At 42.5% G+C, this 19,901-nt stretch overlaps 1 protein-coding gene across 4 annotated transcripts in view; it reads left to right on the top strand.

Annotated features, from left to right (window-relative positions):
* ZNF423 (zinc finger protein 423) overlaps positions 1-19,901 on the top strand; it is a 185,392-nt gene that overhangs the window by 156,495 nt on the left and 8,996 nt on the right. For all 4 annotated transcript variants that reach the window (XM_015640245.3, XM_015640246.3, XM_033517201.1 and 1 more), the window contains 2 exons: positions 5,834-5,965; positions 7,556-7,671. In XM_015640245.3, the coding sequence (XP_015495731.1) occupies positions 5,834-5,965; positions 7,556-7,671 (248 nt within the window). The remainder of the gene's footprint in view (positions 1-5,833; positions 5,966-7,555; positions 7,672-19,901) is intronic.

Raw genomic sequence — 19,901 nt, forward strand, 5'->3', positions numbered from 1 at the left:
AATACCTTTTTGAGCCTGAAGAAGTACATCACAAGTAATTTTGGAGTTTTTTACCAGGAATCCATAGGCACTTTCTCTAGCAAGTCCTGTGGCTTCGATCTCCTAATATAGTCCCTGATTTCTCGAATCCCATTTCCCCAGAGAGTCTCCCCACCTGGAGAAGAGCAATTGCCCTTTGTGCTGATAAACCCCTCTCTGGGCTGCCCATCCCCTGGAAATCTGTGATGAACAGACCCGATTTTAATGAGTCTTATCCACAGACAAATATAAGGAAAACCAACAAAATTACATACAAATGCATGTTGGGAACTCTGTATTTTTTCTGGTATTCCTTATATAGTTTCCAGAAAAATCCAAGCCCCCGTGTTATCATTTTTCATTAAAGTGATGTTTCTAACCACAGTGGACAGCTCTCATATCCCTTGAAAACTTATAATAGTAAAATTGTCATAAGGATGAAGCAGAAATGCAAGATTTTATTAAACAATCTTCGGCTCATAAAAGACATCAGTGTTGTGCCATTCTAGATCATATAAATATATTTGAAAGCAGAATCATATTTCAGCAGAGAGATAAAGCACAAAAGAATATGATTAGCGGATACCAACATAAAATATTAAACCATCCAAGAAGGGGTGTAGGTGTATGTTTATCCGCACGGGCAAGTCGGAGGCTGAGAGCAAGGCAAGATTTTGGCAATATATCAGTAAAGTCATGAGCACAGATATCCATGGCAATTTTTGTGTATGTGTTTTGCAGTGGCAGGGGGGTTTGGTATGGTTTCTCACAGCTCAGAGCTGGGTGTTTCTGCACAGCCACTGAAACCGCTGAGGGAACATGATGGGTGTCTTTAGTCTGCCAGAGTCGTCAAAGGGAGATATGAGCTGTACCTGGATAAATAAATAAGTATAAATAGTTTTCTTTCTGATATGTGACCAGATTATTTTCCAGTTGATTTCCAGCCAAGGTCCCAAGGGGGCCACAGATCAAAAAAAGATAAGGGTCAGTTACAAGGTTGAGCTCATTCGGTGTTGCCATAGTAACTGACCTCCAGCATCCCTGGGAGGACGGCACCCAGCTCCCCAGGTGACATTTCTGTTGCCAGGCCATCAATCCGCTGCCTTTCACTGCCTAATAGCTGGGGTGGCTGTGCTGCAGAGCGCCTCGGTGCCGCTGGCCCGCGCCGGGCCGGAGCGCGGCATCTCCTCGCCCCGCTGCTGCCCCGCTGGCAAGGGAGGGGGTCAGCTGTGTCCTCCGGGATTAATTACAAAAATGCAGTGGAGCAATGTGGTCCAAATGGTTTGTGTAGCAGGTCATGGGTTTAGGCAGCAATGGTGAGGAGGAAATGTTGACTGTATGGGAGACATTGTCTTCATCCAATGTGAGCATCTGCAAATTTGCCGTCCCCTTGGAGCTGTTGCAGCATGTTCTCAGACCTTGGTTTTATTTCCATCCTTGGATTGTTTGTAGTGAAAACCAGTGGTGGAGTAGTGCCAAGCAGATGAGGGGTCAGAGTGGTCCTCTGCAGGCTTTGTGTTTAAGGGAGGTGTCCATCACTGCCATCCTATCCTGGTTTCAGCCCCTTGCTCCTCACAGCCACATGGAAAAAATTGCTGGGGAAGCTCCTTCTTTTCCTACGTTATAAATTTTTCCCTTTGATTTCTTATTTACTGGGAAATGAATTGCATAAACAGAATAGTTCCATGCAGTTTTCATTTTATTTCCCTGTGTTCATTCCAATTTCTATTTATTTCTACCATAATTAGAGCACACGGCCCATTTAATTCTACCAAATTTATGATCTAATGGACAGGAGAAGGTTCTCTGTGAACACAGTATATTAATGCTTTGTTACACTGAATTACAGTATTTCAAAGTTCATTAAAAGCCCGGTTAACTCATGGATGTGAACATCTGAGTACAGGGAAGAATTTCCCCTTTATTGGCTTAATTTGCTGCAGTACAGTATAAATATATAAGTCTGGAATGCTACAGTGTGGGATGTACGTGTTGTTGTCAGCAACAAGCATCAGATTGTTTTACATGATCTCTCAAATTAGGACTATTGCAGTTATTCCATAAGGGAAATTTTTTTTTTTTATTAAATCAAGTTGAGGAGAGAAGTTTTAACTAATGGTAAAGACAATGCCATCTTGATTTTTGGTGTTCAGATCTTCTACTTGTTGTTGGTATAATGTGTCGGTACATGACAGCATTAATGGGTACTTTTACATTGCCATTAATATAGTTATAATTAGAAATGCAGCTGATACAGTAAATGGGTTTAATACAGCATTATTAATTATACTGCATCCTCGCCAGGAGGCTGCTGGTGTCGGTTCTCTTAGAGGCTTAGAGACTCATTGTAATATGTATTAAATGCACATTGCTGCAGCACAAATAGCTTTATGGAGAAGCATATTCCCACTCTAAAATGGGCAGGATGGCAGTGTAAGTGCTACTAAACACCCTATCAACATATTTAAAACTATCCTGGAAACACACCTGAACTTGGGAACAATGAGCGACGTGCTCTGCCACCGCGGTTCAGCTGGGTCTGCGCAACCCACTAATCCTCACTAACAGGCAGTAAATTATGTACCTCCAAATTTATACAAATGCCTGCCTTTGACATCAGTGGGCACCACCCAGGTTTCACCTTCAGGATTCAGATAATCAGCTCTCATTCCTACTGGCTTCCCTCAAGACCAGTATGGAAATAAGTATGTGTCTGCCAGGGATCAAATGCTTTTGGAGACAAAAGTAGGTACTGAAAACATTACAGGATACTATCATCTCCCCATGATACTTTTACACAAAGCGCTCTGTTCCTCTTTTGGCCTGACATAGTTTCAGCCTGACAGAATCCAGCAGGCCTGCTTGTTTTAAACAAGAGCACGTCCTATTATTTTTTTGAGAAATGAAGTGTAAAATTAATGCTTATTATTTTGAGCTCAGGAAAAAAAAGGCAAGAAACCCAAGATTCTTGTTTGCTGTGCACTGCTTGTTTAGTCCTGCAATCAACTGATCCCTCCACAGATACACTTATGAAGAAATGGGAGAAGAACTAGCATAACAAACTGTAAAAATCTGCATTTTATTTTACAAATGAGAGGGGCTGCATAATTCACTTGAGTTATGTAGATCTCTCATAGATGCTTGTCATGCTAGGGAAAAAAAAAGCGAATAAGAATGAGGGAAATGATGATATGTTTGCAGTTGCTAGTGCCCAGCACCACATATTTGACTGTCACACCACATTGTCAGAAAGCTTCCTTGCATGTACCTATATGATCTTATATATTTCAAGGAAGTTATTCTCCAAAGGTGACTGAGTATTCCTATACATGTGCTGTGTTTCTGTGTAAAATTATATGCTGTAAAATGCCATAGAGGAGAGAGTGATTATAGCAGCAATTCTATCTATATCTTTGGGCATTTTCATATTTTGAATACACATGCATGAAAAGAGAAACGTTTGTCATGCTAACCATGGTACTTTTTCCCCCTTTTTTTCTTTCTGGATGGTTTTATAGACACAAGAAATACATAATGGACTCCTGTGGGAGTGGAATAAAAACCCCCACCGGTGAGGAGAAGGCCTTATAATTCAGAAGTGGATTTGCAAATCAAAAGGTCTTGCCTCGAGTGGGATAAATTTCCAGATCTGCAGGAACCCATTATGTTTTATTATTTTTCATTCTAGTTTTAGTTTGTTATGGGTTTAACTATTTAAAATACTGCAGGGATCAGCCAAGAAAATACACAATCTTTGTTACCTAATTAAATACACCAAGCTTGTGAGAATATACTTTAATTGAAATGCTGAGCATTGTTTATTTTTCTGGGTTTGTTTGTTTTTTTTTTTTTTCCAGTTTTACACAAATTGTAGATATTTAGGCTGGAAAAGGAGCAGCTGTCTAGTCATCAGTTTGTGTCTATCTGTATTTATGAACACATGTGCTCACACAGGACCATAGGCTGTATATGAATCACTGTTTTCCAAAGACCCAGGATGTAGAGGGTAGAAAATTAATGTCAAACATGATTTCTGTGATTTATTCGTAGAGGGCATTTGTTCCATTCCCCCCAGTTCCTGCTTTGTCCTCTGCAGGTTTATTGCAGCATTTGGTTGCTGTACACAGCAGTGTGGCTGGGCATGCTCAGCATGTGGCTCATGCCCCCTCCCCATCTCTTCTCCCCTCTGGAACAGATTGCAAAATTCACACAAAGCCAGAACTTTTCAGGCAAGGGTCTGATGGGAGAATCCAGCCTTAGGCCACAGTGAGGGGAGAGGGCCTGGTTTGGAAACCTACACATTAGAGAGGGCAACATGCCCGCCCGTGGAGCCCGTGCAAGCAGAGCATTGCAAACCTCGTGGCGTCCTAGAAATATCCCATTCCCTGCTTGTGGCTCCGGAGGGAATTCGTAGAGCTGCTGCCACGGAGCTACCAGCTCTTTCATCTTTCTGTTCCTGGTTCTTCCCTTTTCTCTTTTTATCTCCTTCCCAACGCACCTGTTTACTTGTCCCCATGCCACCTCCCCATTCCCCACGCAGCTCCGGTGCAGCGCTCACGGTGAGCACCCAGCGCCCCACGGGTCCAGAGCCCAGCTGGCCTCGAGGCAGCACGGGCAGCTCTCCACTGCCCAACACTTGTACAGGAGCCTTGGATCCTGAGTGTACCAAAGGCTTCATAGCAAGCAATACTTTGCTTCTGTTTAGCCCCTTTAAAGACAGAAGAAGTTTTCTGTAAGTAAAGACCGTGTTTCTGAGGGCTCACATTATTCATAAGATCCAAACATTTTGGCAAGAATTGGTTCATGGAGTAATGTAGTCATTTCTTAGCGATCTTGGAACTAAAAATTAATAGTCATTGATATTTGAGGATGTAAAAATAAAGCTGAGTGTAGAACAAAAGAAAGTATTTATTTTGTTTTTAAAATATGTTATCATGAGAAGTTCACGTGCTGCCACAGTGAAGGAAAGACACTTTTTCAGGGAGTTTTTGCAGAAACTAGCCACAGCATTCAAACTTTTTAGGTAGCTTCTGATTTTTCTTAACTGTATTTTATTTTATTTTTTTCTAAAATTCTGTGACTCCTTGCCTCCCTTCAAGAAAACCAAACAAAGGATTGTTTAGTTTTATGTGTGAAAATTGCTTTAATATTACTTCAGTACCTCTAAAGAAAAGCTCAGCTTTACCTAGAATCACAAACTTCAGTATACAGAGAAGCTTATCGTCTTGCAAAAGTGGTAGGCTTTTGAACCAAGAGTAATAATTATTGTTATTTCACTGAGTTCAGTTAGAATATAGAGGCATTTAAAATGGACCCTGTCTATTCAATACTTAAGATACATGACAAGGAAATTACGCTTTTGAATTACATTTAAATACCTTCAGTGATCTCTCTTCACCTTGTAAAAAGCCAAGAGACACAAAAAAAAAATTTACACTGATACTCTGCTCTCAGCTCCTGCTATTCTCCAATAGCTCCTTCCTCTCCTGTGTGTTTGCAGTGTACTCTGAGGTGAAGACATCACTTCATTCCTCTGTCAGTGCTGGTGGCTGAATTCGCACTATTAAAGTAATTTTAAATGCTGTTTGACTCTTTACCACTCTGCACCCAGAGCAGGGCTGCTCTCCCCCGTGGCAGGAGCCCGGCAGCCCCACGTGGGGATGGAGCGTGGGGCTGCACCCTGGACACTCATCCTGCTCTGGGGCTGGGGTCTGGGGGCCCTGTGTGCCGGCACAGGCCCTCCCCGCCCACTGTGCTGCCTCCCCGACGCTAATCTGCTGTGTCACTAACAAGTTGTATCATTTGAACCTTGCAGAGGAAGGCATCAATCATGAGTGCAAGCTGTGTAACCAGATGTTTGACTCTCCGGCAAAGCTCCTGTGTCACCTGATTGAGCACAGCTTTGAGGGGATGGGAGGCACATTCAAATGCCCTGTTTGTTTCACAGGTAAGACAGGGAGGCCAAGACAAGCCTCAGCGTGCATGAATAGATCCAGAAATGACACTCAGGGGATTTGTAAAGTACTGTATTCCTTTCCCTGGGAAAAAGAAATACTGTGCTTGGAAATGTTCAAATATCCTCTGTCTGAAGCTGGGGCTCGCTCTGCCGAGCAGCTTTGTGGCGTTTGACACCAAGCAGCACTGCCACATGCTGCGGGCTCTGCAAGGCCCCACAGTTCCAAACATTTACATTATGCCTTGTGGTTCAAAAGTGCTAGGTGTTTCCAAGTGCAGGACTTGCAAAGAATGGACCTGCTCTTGCAAGCCCTTACTCACCTGAGCAAGGACTCTTTAAAGGCCAGGTGGCTCATGGTCTGCTTACAGTACTGAGTAAAGGGGAGTAAAGGTTTGATAAGACCAAATTGTACAACTCCATGGTTTTGCCAGCTGCACTCTTAAGAATTTTTTTTTTAAGCCCAGTTTTTTTATGGTGGCACATTTCTAACTCCTGAGAGCCTGCTAGGTGTTCCTTCTCTGTAGATCATTTAAGCTGTCTCATCAGTGCAAATGATCATGGGTGATTCTTGTTTTTCCAGGATCTGCAGGGTGCATGCTAAAGGCTGCCTTTTGTAGTCTCTTTAACACAGTAGTTAACATCTGCATTTCCAATCTGTTTGAGAGATAAGGATCATGTAGGTGTCACTGTGGGCCTGTTGTCACTAAAGGGGCACAGCAGCACCTGCTATTCCTTTAACTTTGCTGGGAATAAAGTGAACCTATGTTCTTTAGAGTTTGGCCCACAATTTGAGAAACTGGTATTTGTGTGAGCTTGGAGTTAATTTAATCCTTTCTGAAATGTGCTGTAAAAAATTTGGGGTGCATTTGTTGAATTCTGCTGAAGAAGCCATTTTCACATATAGATGACCATTCATGTAAAGTGAGACAAAAATTAAATCAGATGTAGATATATTTTTTAACCAGCTAAAGCTGTGGTTCAATATGTTCCACTTCAAAATTTGCCTTGGTAAAGTCAGAATAATTGTCAGTCCAGAAACACAATGCAGATGCTGTGATATTTGTGATGTTAAAAAATAATCTTTCTCTTTTCTACTCAATGGGCAACCTATTTAAAAGATCTAAAAATTGTGGCAAGCCTGCCCTTTCAGATTCACATTTCTGACAGAAATGCTGCTCTAGGCCACATTTCTTCCAGACCAGCCATCAAGGCTTCTCCTGGCCCAGTTGTCCTGCATTAAAAATGCATCTGATGCACCTGCCGTGGGCCCAGGGCTCCCCATGGGAGCAGTGACGTCCTCTCTTTGGTCTGATGAGTTCTTCCAGTTACCTGTGGACAGTGTTAGCTTTATGTGAAATATCAAAAATCCATACAGGATGTAAAGTCTGTTAGAAGTAACTGACTGTCAGCCTGGAGACTCTAAATTGACTACTTGTAAGGAAATTCTGCTGAACCAAGTGTATCAGCACTTCTCTGGCAGATATCCTTGGACCTTTTACAATTGCAGAGACTCTGAAGTGCAGTTCTAGACGAGGTGCCTTATACAAAGCAATGTTAACTAACTGTACTCTGTTGTTTCAGTTTTTGTACAGGCAAACAAACTGCAGCAGCACATCTTCGCAGTGCACGGGCAGGAAGACAAAATTTATGACTGTTCCCAGTGCCCACAGAAGTTCTTCTTTCAAACAGAGCTTCAGGTATGTTTACAAGAGGAGTAAAAACAAAACTAAAGCTGTTGATTTCTCTCTGCAACTGTCACCCTTGCGCAGCATTTAGAAAAGGTGCCTAACCTTGTTATTGTCTCTTCTGCCCTTAAACAGTCTCTCAGTCTCCTCCTGCCTCCCTGGGTACCTGGAGGAGAAGAGGGTCTCTGAGCATGGCTGGAATAAATAAATAAATAAGACAAGACACATATCATGATTTATGAGTATTTCTCTTGACAGTAGTGTTGCTACATCCTTACATATCTACGTCAAACACCTTGTAAATAATTTCTTTTTCTCCGTTAATAATTTAGGGACTGATTAACATACAAAGACTAAGCAAATGGTAGCTGCCCCATCCCCTTCCTTGCTGTTAAATCATAAGTAAAGGAATTTTCCCTCATGAGGTATGAGAAAGCGTGGGTGCAGCTCGACGTGATGCTCAAGCAGAGGCTCCTCTCAGGCAGTAGCACGTTGCCAAGCTGTGGCTCTGCACACCAGACCTTATACACATCACTTTCCCTGGCAGCACTGGGGGCTGCAGCCACAGCAGTTGTAGCCTCCACAGAGCCAGTGCTTGCCTCACACCCTTTCCCAGGGCCACAAATCCTTCTGGAGGGGCTGGACCCTGACCTGGGCATGCTGCTGCACCCACACTAGGAGCCCTGGTCCCAGAGGCCTCCTTGGAGCCATGGCAGGGAGGCTGGGGGTTAAATCCCACCAATACCCTTGGTCTAAACCCACACAGGCACTGAGGCTCCGTGATGTTTGAGCATGGTGCCTCTTGGGCAGTGCAGCACCAGAGCCTGCCCTGCCAGGGAGCTCGTGGGGAGGTGCCCACCCTGGCTGGCCTCCTCACAGCTCTCTCACCTGTGCAGCATGGCCACCAAAAACACCCTGCCCATGCCCTGGGATAGGCGGTCTTTTTATAGAATGGTATCATATGCCTCATTTAAATGTATTAGCTTTATAAACCATGATTTACTTAAACTTTGGAGGGTTTTTATTTATCTAGCTGAATTCCCAAGCTGCTGCCTCTTGTGTTGTGCTGTCATGCTGTGGAAGGATGGCTGATCTTTTCACTTTGTTGATTTTATTTTTTTTTCTCCCAGGGGATCCTGCCTTTCCCTTGTTCTAGCGACCTGATTTGCATAAGTGTACAAAAGTTTTAACTATACCTTGTTAATATTTTAATAAAGTCAGCAGATTTTGGGTTTGTCTGTTCTCACTATGAACGCTTTACGAAGCCAGCAGTGGCTTGCAAAGACAGCTTTGATTTTTCCTCCCATATCTCCCTTAAAGTGGTGTTTGGTCAAAATGCCAGGACAATTAAAATGGGAACACTGGCTGCCTAGGCCACTGCATTAACCTTTAGAATCAGATGATCAAATAAAGAGAACCTGCCTAAATTATAGTCTAAGCAGCCTGTTTTTAGCAATTACAGATTTTAATTACATAGTGTTTCAGTAGTGAAGTTTTGTGCATTGCACAATTGCTGCAAATGTCAGCTTTAATCATATAAATTAGGATTGTAAATTTTCAGTTTTTATGCAGGATTTTTCTGCACTCAAAATTTTTCTGCTTATAATAATTCATAATAATTACATGAGGAGTTTTGAATGATGTTGGCTGAATGAAAATTCAATACTTAGCTGCACAGTCTGAGTCTTTATTTCAGTAGTGACTCAGAAATGTGTGTTTACTTTATGCCAGGGAATTTACTAATGCAAATATTGAAGCCAAGGAGGACACAAAATGTTTGTATAAATCTGTTAGAAATGCTTTAGACTTTTGAACCAATCTGCCTTGGCATGATTATCTCATTAGTTTCTGGTGTGTAAGCTGCCTGCTCTGAATTCCTGAACCGTTGGTTACATTTTTGTTGAGTAATGAAGATTTAGCATTATTTTAGTGAACCAGTTGTTCAACTGCTACTTAGGGTTAAATCTGCATAAACCTTTCTGTATCTTTAACAGTGCAATTATCTTATGTGAGCAAATCAGCCTCCATCAAGGGGTTCCGCTTGATGAATTTGACTGTTCAGTTCTGAACTTGCTTTCCTACTGGCATGAAATAACTGGTATCAAGATCTGAACCTACACACTGTTTTCCTTCTTTGTATTTTAAAGTGAAACCACTGAAAATACTTTTTAAAAAATTGAACATTCAACTATTTGAAGAAGAAAATCAGAGTGGGGTGCTTGTAGAAAAGCAGGAAAAAACAAGGAAGGTGGGAGAAAATGACAGGCAGCAAAGGGAAAAGGTAACTTTTAGAGATGTCACAGCCTGGCATGATCTAGCCTTGCTGATTTTTGAACACTTCTTTTAAACAGGGTAAACACCATGTGTGCCATGTGATGAGAAACTGCAAATGCTGTAAATGTACTTTTAGTGGCTGGTGCAGATACTGCTTTGGTAGCTTAATGCTCTGGAAGTGATCAAACTTCCATCAAACTGTGCTGCTGAGCTCGTATTTTAATATAGGTTTTTGCTTTGAAGTTTACATCATCTGATGGAGTGTAAAACCAAGGCTTAGGAATGCTCAGAGGAACTGAACTTGCTCTATAAATGGTGGAAATTTTGGTAAGAATCTGGAGCAACGAGTCAGTGACGTTACTTTGATGATATTGCCACAAGAATAGAAAACAGAATGCTACTTAACTGCTTACATTATCTCACTGGAAATAAGGAAAGAAAACATGGGAAGGTTAAGCATGAAACACAAAGGAAAGAGTATGTGTGATAACCCCACACACCCTTAGGGCAGAAGAGGAAAGGCTGCCAGCTCTGTGTTTTTCACATCCTCACTTTGTACAATTGACAGCTATGAATATCATGAAATTCTCCTGGAAAAAGAGTGAATTTATAGCTCATATATAAAACACCAAGGCTATGGCATTTCATTCCCCCTACTGAAACATCCTCACTGAAACAAGTGTAGAGGTGAAGGGCTGGGGTTTCCTTACATGTTGGGCAGGAGGAGCCCTTTCAGGCAGATCCCCATCTCCAGGAGCTGTGCTGGAAGCTGCTGGTCCAGCTCCTCAGAGGCAGACGGAGCCATGGGCACTCGGACATGGCAGATGAGCTTGCTCTATGACAAGTGAAATTTTGATCTTTGCTATTTAATATGTAGCAGGGAGCCCGGCCAGACCCAAAGATGGTTCGGAAATGATGACACATAATGGGTGCTGAGAGTTATATTTGTGGTGTGATTCACAGCAAAGAAAGAGCCCTCTTCAACTGTTTGCATTGAGAATTGTATTAAGCAAATTGTGACTGAGCAGTGTTTTTCAGAGAAAACTTGAGGAGGATTTTTGTGCGTACTCTTTTGCCACACTGCTTTTCCAAGGAGCCATCATATAACCAGTGAAGTATTTGTATTTAAAGGATTAATTCCTGCTGTTTGCTTGTGTACTGTTAATCATACTGTTTCCTCCTAAATGATTACAATTGATGAAAACTAAGGCAAGGGATGTAATAAACAATGCGCAAATAATCCACGTACCAAGGGAGCAGGGTACCTGCCAGGTCCTTCCTAGCACAGGTGTTCAGGTGTTTTATTGCCTGCTATGAATAAAAGGCTTTCTTTTCTGCTCAGATTTGGAGATATGTCAAACCACTAAATTAAGAGAACTTCACTGGAGGAACGTGCTGTCATTTTAAATGCCCAGTTTTTTAAACGTACACATATCGAAAGGAGCTACTATGGCTCATTGGCTAACATTGTGGTCTGTCTCCCCTCTCGTTTTATTTTATGTGAAAAGCTAGCAATTTTCACATATCCATAAACAGGAATGAGCTGCTGCACAGAAATTGCACTCATTATATTAATAATGATTTACTATGAATGTCCTCCAGGGGCTTGATTTGGTCCACATCAAAGTCCTTGGGATTCTTTCTGCTGATTACAGCAGATCAAGCCTTAAGCAGGTTTTCTTTTTTTAAGTCTTTGTTTAATGTCTTGATGTTAAATGTGCGTCCTGTAGAGGACGTGACCTGCCCAGGCAAGGGGGCACCACTGCGAGCTGCCCTATGGCCTGAGGTGACCCTGGGGGGACACAAAGGAGCTGTTCCCTGTGCTGGCCTCCCTGGGAGGGGAGCAGTGGGGAACAACATCTCCAGCTGCTCATGCCAGTGGTCCTTGGGGCCATCTGGGTACAGCGGTGTCCCCTGAAGCACAGAGGGGAACGAGAGCCCCTTGGCTCGGCTGTGAGCCACCTGCCCACAGGTGAGTCTGCAGGGCTGTGTCCAAGGGCTCACTTCCCCACCACTGGAGCACTGAAGAAAGACTTTGGCAATTTTAAATCTGTACCCAGCCAGATCTCCAGCTCCTACTTGAAAAATGGACTTTACCTACTTTCAGGGGGTTTAAGAAAGCTTACTTAAGTAGAAGTAAAATTTTTCTTCCAACCAGCCCCATGTGCTTTCAACAGTGCAGTATCTCAGTGTTTCTGGGCTCCAGTGGCCATTCAGGCAGTGAGAGAAAGACAATTCCATGTATCTTGAGGAAGTTGCAGAAAATGTTTCTCCATGAGAGTGTGTGGATGTCAGGACAAATGGGATCTGAAATATGGCTCTTTCTCAAGGCAGTGCTTTCACTTGATGTAACTTTTGCTGTATTTTAGGACTTAGTGTGGCTTAGATGGCAAACACCAAGAGCTTCTTACTAAAAACGTATCATGAGCTCTTTCTAAATTTCATACTGAGCACACACAAAATAATGTGTAGAACTAATTTTCTGCAAGTAACATCCTTTCTTTTTTCTTTTAAAGCAGATTTCTTATCTTTTCATTTTGCCTTTTGATAGGCTTTCAAGAATCTGTTAGCTATTTTCCTCTCTTTCTTACTTTTATTTCTTATTTAAAAAAATTTTAAAATGTCATTCCTTCTTTAAAATTGTGAAAATTACCTAGTCAGTTATCCTAGCAGATTTGGCTAGCGTTTCTTAAAAAAATGTTGCTATGGTGCTTGGAGTATTGTTAAATTTTAATTATTAGTAGTTACAAAGCTAATAAATTACAAGACTACCAAAATCTATTCCAGCCATATTGCTGGGTTTCATTCAGATGCAGTCAGATAATTATAACTAACAATAATTAAAAATTAAAAGTGCTGTAGGCACATACCCATCATGTTGAGTCTGCCTGCCTGAACGTTCTTTATGGACTGCAAAACCACAAGTTTTATCTGTGATCTGTTTTCACAGTAGGGAAGAGCTTTTACCTATAAGGTCTATGGTTTTCAATGTGTGTGTTTAAATTCAGAGGAGGTGGAGGAGGAATACATGGCTGTTTGAAAATTTAGGGTTAGGAACAGTCTCTGTTAAGGACCAAAGCTAAGAAACACCATTGTAGACTACATGGGGCTGGTGCTGGGTTTGCAGCAGCTGCAGCTGGGGTTCCGTGCAGGGGATGCCAGGGGTTTCCTGGGCCTGGCATCCACAGAGGTTAATGCAAGAGCAAGAGCTGTTCATGCTCACGCATCTCTGTGTGATTTGTCAGCACCTTTTTCCCTTGCACGCAGGCAGGGGCTGTTGGAACAGTAGTGGAATCCAGACCGTGTGGCCTCTTTGCGTGGCCATCTCTTCTGGAACAAAGGATGGTGCAGAAATCTTGAATTGCCCTGTGTGTGGCATAGTGCCAGGGCGTAGCCTTTGCATTTGGAGAGATGGTTCTGATCAATATATTGCTGCATCTTTATCCTGTCTGAGGTGTCTTTAGTGAGAGGCAGAATTGTCTGGCACTGGAGCAGCACGGCCTGTAACAAAAACCCCTCCTTCATTTCTTAAACATTAGGGCCATTATGTGGCTGGCCCTGGCTAACAAAGTGCACACAACTTCACATTAACACATGCAGAAAACCCAGCAGCCGTTCAGAGTGGAGGAAAAAAAGAAGGGAGCCAGGTGAAAGGCATCGTTTTAGTCATTAATGCACTTAAGCGCACCCAAGTGTCAACATGTGTGATCAAGTGTAAGGAGGCATGTCGTTCCAATGTGGCAGTGCTGGCACACAGACGGGGCTTCCTCCAGCAGAGATGGCACTTGGATCTGCTGCTCAGGCTGCCCAGCTAAACCCGTCGTTGCCTGTCATCTATGCCCTAGGGCAAGGGTCCAACCAACTTTTGCGCAGGCACCATGCCATCCCAACAGATGGGCAGGAGTGTAAGCCGCCAAGAGACAATGTATATGCATCAATTGTGTTTATTGAAAGCACAGTTCCTGGCTGGAAATGTTCAAATGTCTATTTATTTTGAGATAAGATGCCTTTAGTTAATGGGTATGGAAATGCAGGCTTAGCTTTGAATGAATTACTTTATATACCTTACAAAATACAACGTGAAAGTGTAAGATGTGCTGATTATGAGAAGATCTGTTGAAGGTCTGTCGTGATAGAGTCCCCCCTAAAATCGACTCAATGTGCCAAGGTGTTACTTGCCTCTAAATACCAGTGACCAAATTTTGTAGGTGCTGCACATAACTGAACAGATCTTTGGCTCAATATCTAGTGATATGCAAGGAGCCAGTTTTTCACGCTGGCAGGTTTTCCTTTACATGCAGTTGTATAAGCTCACTTCCCCTCTTAGTAATGGAAAAACCTTTTACTTTTTGGGGTAATGAGGGTGATACATTAACCCAGACCAAAGCTAGACTACTTTACACATCTCACTGAAGAGGTTTGTTTTCCATGTGACAGAAAGAGAGGAAAATCATATAATATGCTTTTATATTTGACAGCATTGCTGCCCACCAGAAAGGGTAAATTATGGAAGCATCCAGAGAGGAGTCTGTAGGCACACATTAAAGGGTATTCCCTTCCTCTGCTTCTTAGCTTTATTCAATTAAGACTTGTTAGTGTTCTTGAAAGATGTGCTTTGAAGACCCTTCTGAATATACAATTCGATATTCATAAGGATCCAGGCATACTATATGTAAATAAATAAAGCAGGAATGTTGTACTTCCAGATACATTAATGCATTCCCGTCCTCTTGGAAGCAGAGCACATGGGCTGTGTTAAACATCCATCCTGACCAAAAGGAGGAAGCACAGGAGAAGAAATGAGAAATGGATTTTCTTTCAGAAAGACCAGATTGCACTCTCTGGTCTGGCAATAACAATTACTAATGACATTTAGAGAGAAATTAAGGATGAGAAATACAAGTTGGCATTTCAGCAGTGCCAGTCAGTAACATTGCATCAGAGCTCACAGGAGAGATGAGAAAAAGTTTAGGGATGGAAAATTAATTTTGTTATGTCAACAATTAACAAATACCTTTTCTTCATTCTTTACCACACTATCACAAATTACCACTGTGATAATATTTAGCAGCTGCTCAGGTGAATGAAAATTTCAGCACTTTGAAATCCTTATTTCTGGAGTCGAAAGCACATGTTTATGTTTTGCTGTGTTTTGTTGAACAATGAATGATAGAAAGAGGTTCAGACTGACCAGGGAGCTCTTGGATCTGTGTAGCAAGAAAATTCTGTGTATTCTCTCTGCAGATCCCTGTGGTTCTTATAACCATGAATGAATTAAGTTTACTAGCACATTTTCTGAGGTTGTTTTTTCCTGTTTTGCAAATTTGGAAAGGCAAGGTTGAATATACCTCATTCCATGCAAGACGATTTTGGAGGAGCCAGATGTAAAGCCCTGGAAACCTCAGACCTTTTATTCCAAAGTCCTTCATGTGTTCACAAGGTGACATCCCTGTCCCCACAGGAGGGTGGTAGGAAGCCCTGTTTCCTGCTGCTCTGTGTAGAGGCTGGAGCACAGGGGCCATAAGCTGTGGGGTTGTGAGCGTGGCCACGGCACAGCTGGCTGTGCAGGAGCAGTGTCCTCGGGGACAGCACAACCGGCTGCCCCTGCTTGGCCCTGCCAGGCTGGGTAGCACATGTCTTTGTAAGCAGGGCAGAGTCCTTAAAATAGGAACAGAAGGCTTGTGTAACATGTAGACAAATAACTTTTTTTTTCCTTTTGTTTTCTCTCTGAAATGTCTTGTCAGAGATTTTATTTGCTGGTGGGAAGAGATCTCTGATCCAGCCCCTTTGATTTTCTCCTGCTGTAGTAGCTGCTGTGGAGCATAGTTTGGGGTCTGAGCACAGACTAGCTCCGTTGCCTCCTGTAAGTGTCGCTAGCATCCAGAGGAACTGACTGTTTTTCAAAGGAGGAGGGATGCTGCACTGGAAAGGGCAGAGTAAAAGCATTATTGAAAGAAAATAGTGGAGCTTGATCAGCCTCAGTTTTAAAGAGCTCATCGAGGGTGCTGTACAGCATCCTTTTAAAAGTTCAGTCCCTTCGTTTGCTTGCAAAGACCAAAATGGGGATGCTTGTCAGACATAACAGTATATGCCTGAGTGTTTTCACAAGAAATGTCTAGATCATTAAATATAATAGGTCTCAGCTGCAGTTTTGATCACTGAAGCATGCACACAATTCATCACAGCAAATTAGGTACGTCTTTGTAACTTATCCTTCTGCAATTTGCTGGCACTTCTAGAGAGCTGAAACTTATATTGGATGTGCTGCAGAAGCCATTTCAGATAAAATATTCTGTGTTTATTGTTGGAGAACAAGGATTCCCTAATAACAAAAACATGGAGCAGTGTATGTTTCTGCTCCTGCATCCTGCAGAACCAGCAGTAGTACCAGCAGAGATCCCCAGCCACATTCATTATTTATATATTTCAGTGAATTCCTTGTCTGCAGTAAAAGAGATATAAGCTTCAACATCAGTCTGTGCCAAATTCTATGCTACAGCCCATTCAGAAACCTGAGGCAGCCGTGGTTCTCAATCATTACACAGACCATTTATCTGATTGGAGTTTTGTCCTCTCTGCCTTGCTGAAATGTTGCATGTTCTTTAAAAGCTGAGTTTGACCTTTGGAAAGAAAAGGCATTTGCTATTTTAATTTTAGGGTTTTTTTAGAGAAAACCTGAACCTATTAAATAGAAATTGGCATTGAAAAGCAGCGGAGTTATTGAAAAGCATTTACTTTAATACTAGAAGAGAACGGACGCTAGTGGACTCAAAAATTACATTTCAGTGGACTCATCAGTTTCAGTAACTAGTTAATCTGTGAACAGATGGATATATTTGTAACAGTTAACAGGAATTCATAGCCTGGAATTTTACATTTGCCCTAAGAGCACTGCTATCTTAGTTGCTGCCTTGAAGGGTTTGGGGATGCATTTTATTTTTCTGAAAAAAGATATGTTTGTTTCTAATTGCAGAGGTTTCTTACCTCATAGAAAGCACCTCAGCATTCAGAAATGTGAATGATATATAGCTTCTATGTAAGGAAAATGTTGTAAAAGAATCCCCAGTACAGCTGCTGCAGAAAAAATAAACATCTCATCCTAAACCTAGATAAACCCCTGTGGACTTAGAAAATAATTTTCAATAACCAGATATTTTTAACTCTGTGTATGAAGGTAGTAATCACAGTCACCTGCATTTGCATCTGGGGTCTGCCACAGTCTAATTGCTTGTCTCTTTCCACCACCACCCCCCTAAATTTTGAGGCTACTGGTTAACTGAGCAATGCATTAAGCACTCCATCTCCGAAACAGAAAGAAATACTGCCCTAGCCTCTACCATGTGGCATCTTTAGGTTTCAGGGATTTCGTTTAAATCTGAAATTTATGTCCAGGAGAAATAAATTATTAGATTGTAAAAGCAGCTGGGGAGGGAGTAAATATAGTCTCTTTTGTCCTCTATATCATTTCCCCAGGAAGATAATAAATGTGTGGCAAACATCTTGTGTTTCCTCAGTCATACAAATGTTGTGTGTGTGCTGTATTTCAGATGTGAAGCCTAGACTCCAGACAGGAAATCCTGGAGTGATACTGTACTGCTGTTGCCTACTGCTGTGGTGCTGGTAGAGGCACCATCACTTTTACTGCTAGAAGGAATTTGAAAAATAATTTCATGAAGAAATTTAACAGGCCTTGTGTGTACCCCTGATTTCCTGAGAAAGAGATTTAGGATGTAATCCTAGGGTTTATCTCCTCAGCCAGTGAAAGGCATCAGGAGCAGCAGCCCTGGCTGCTGGAGAGAGCTGAGGACAAGGGTCCTGCCCGGTGACCCCATCCAAGGGCCAATTTTCCCAGGGGGATTTTAAAGACCCTAAGAGAGAGACTCCTGTTAATTCCTCCCTGTCTTACTTGTTTTCATTCTTCTGTGAGGTCAGATACATGGAGCAAGCATGATGAGTGGCCAGGAAAAAAATTGAGTCTGAGAACAGCAAAAGGATAAGGAAAGAGAAAGTTAAAAAGTCAGTGGTCTACTTGCTTTTCTGTACCTGGCTGTGTATATAGGGCTGGTCTGCACCTCCATGCTCTTGTCAGGAAGGCTGTCAGTATCCTCAGCCCAGTCCATCTCATCTCAGGGATCTGAAAACAAGCCTGGAACAGCCTTGCTGTTTGCTCCTTCTGTTGTTCCTTCCAGAGAAGTATATTCAATCATATACTATTGTTTGCCTAATTATACCCTGCTTTAACATTGTATTTTTAAAATAGTTTTATATTTCCCTTTGACTAGAGGAGAAAGGAAAACCAATTCAGAATACAGCTTCTTTTCATGTTGTGACTGTTCAGCTTTTGTAAAATGAGAAGGGGATAGGAGTGTTTGGTGCAGGGCTGGGTGCACATGTACAATGACCCAACCTGGGCTGTAACCTCCAGTGGACAGATTGTTAATGTTCCCTTCATGTTTCATGTTAATGGAATAACTTATGAGATACTAAACTGTCTATCCTCAGTGAGGTGATGGGGCTTTGCTGGAAAAATCTGGATGATATAGTGAGATGGTACGTGCTGATGGGATCAGAGTAGAGACAGCTCATGGCTCTGTGCAAGGTCAGCTTGGGTTCAGCGAGGCTCTGTCACCCCAACTCTGCATGAGCCAGACCAGATTTGGCAGCAGCAGTCCTGAGCTTATCACTCAGCTGTGCTTGAGCTGATGCACTGTGGAGTGTGTTGTGTGTCTTCTGTGCCACATCCTGGCAGGCAGTATGGACACCCAGAGGTCACCTCCATGCAGAGCCTGTCCCCAGAACACCATTGCCTTGGCTTTGCACTGAACAGGAATGGCCAAAGCACTGCCTGCAGTGCCAGCCCTGGGGGACTGCTCCTGCCTTACCACCCAGCCTCCTCATTTGTTTCTGCTGCACAGTTAAACCTGAATAAATTGCCATGGGCATTGAGGTTTGGCTATGTATGGCATATCTGTCATCAGTGTGTTACATTATTGTGTCTCCAAATGGAGCAGTGAGGTTATTTAGAACATATTTACTTCTGAAAAATGTGTCCTCCTTTGGGGCAAGCACATTCTCTTAGTCTTTGCATGAAATCAGGATTGTTTAAGACGTGGCATCTTGCTGTTTAAAAAGCAGATTTTCCTGAGACTGGTGACACTGCTGTAATGGAGTTGTAATGGCTGGAAAATCCCATTTAACCCAGTTGTTTCGCACATGTGCCACAGCAGTGTTGCTTTGCTGTTTTGTCTTATGATTTCTTGGAGGAAACAGCTCATGTTGATGATATTTTGGCCCGTCTTTTACTTACAAGAACAAATTCAGCATGGCTCTTTCACGCTCCTAGCTCCTCCAGGGTTAATTCCTTGCGGCAGCGGGCAGTGGGCTGAAGACAATCCTGTCTGCAGATTTTTGCTCTGTTGGGGGCATCTACACTAATGGGGCAGCATGTAAAGCACTTCTGTAACTATGGCCTTGCTATTTTATAGCAGAGCTACTTGCACTGGAGGATTTTCATTCCCCTTTTGAAATTAGAAACCAGCAGTAACAACCATGACGTCCAAGGCAACAGGTCACTGACCAGCCGTTTTGTTGGCCCAAGCAGTGTGTGGGTGCCACATGACGGGAATTTTTATCTGCCTCTAAGTGTATCCATGCCACAAGGCAATACAGTTTGCCAGATCAGTATTCCATTAGAGGGAATTTCACTTTAGTTGCTGCTTCTTAAAGGAACTACTGGTCAAAGAGCTGTGGTCCTGCTGCAGGCAGGTGCTGCTTGTGTCAAGTCTGGCTGTCCACACTTGCTTATTTGGCTCAAGGAACTTGGTTCAGCTGCAGCTCCCATCAGTCAGTGGAGGATGTTGCCTAAGTTATGAATGTTTGCATTAAAATTCACAGTTAAGACAGAAACTGTTTTATACCTGTCTTTAATACCAGGAATACCTAGCTGGTGCAGGGAAAAAAGCAGCAAA

This window comes from Parus major, chromosome 11, assembly GCF_001522545.3.
Source record: "Parus major isolate Abel chromosome 11, Parus_major1.1, whole genome shotgun sequence".
Taxonomy (NCBI): domain Eukaryota; kingdom Metazoa; phylum Chordata; class Aves; order Passeriformes; family Paridae; genus Parus; species Parus major.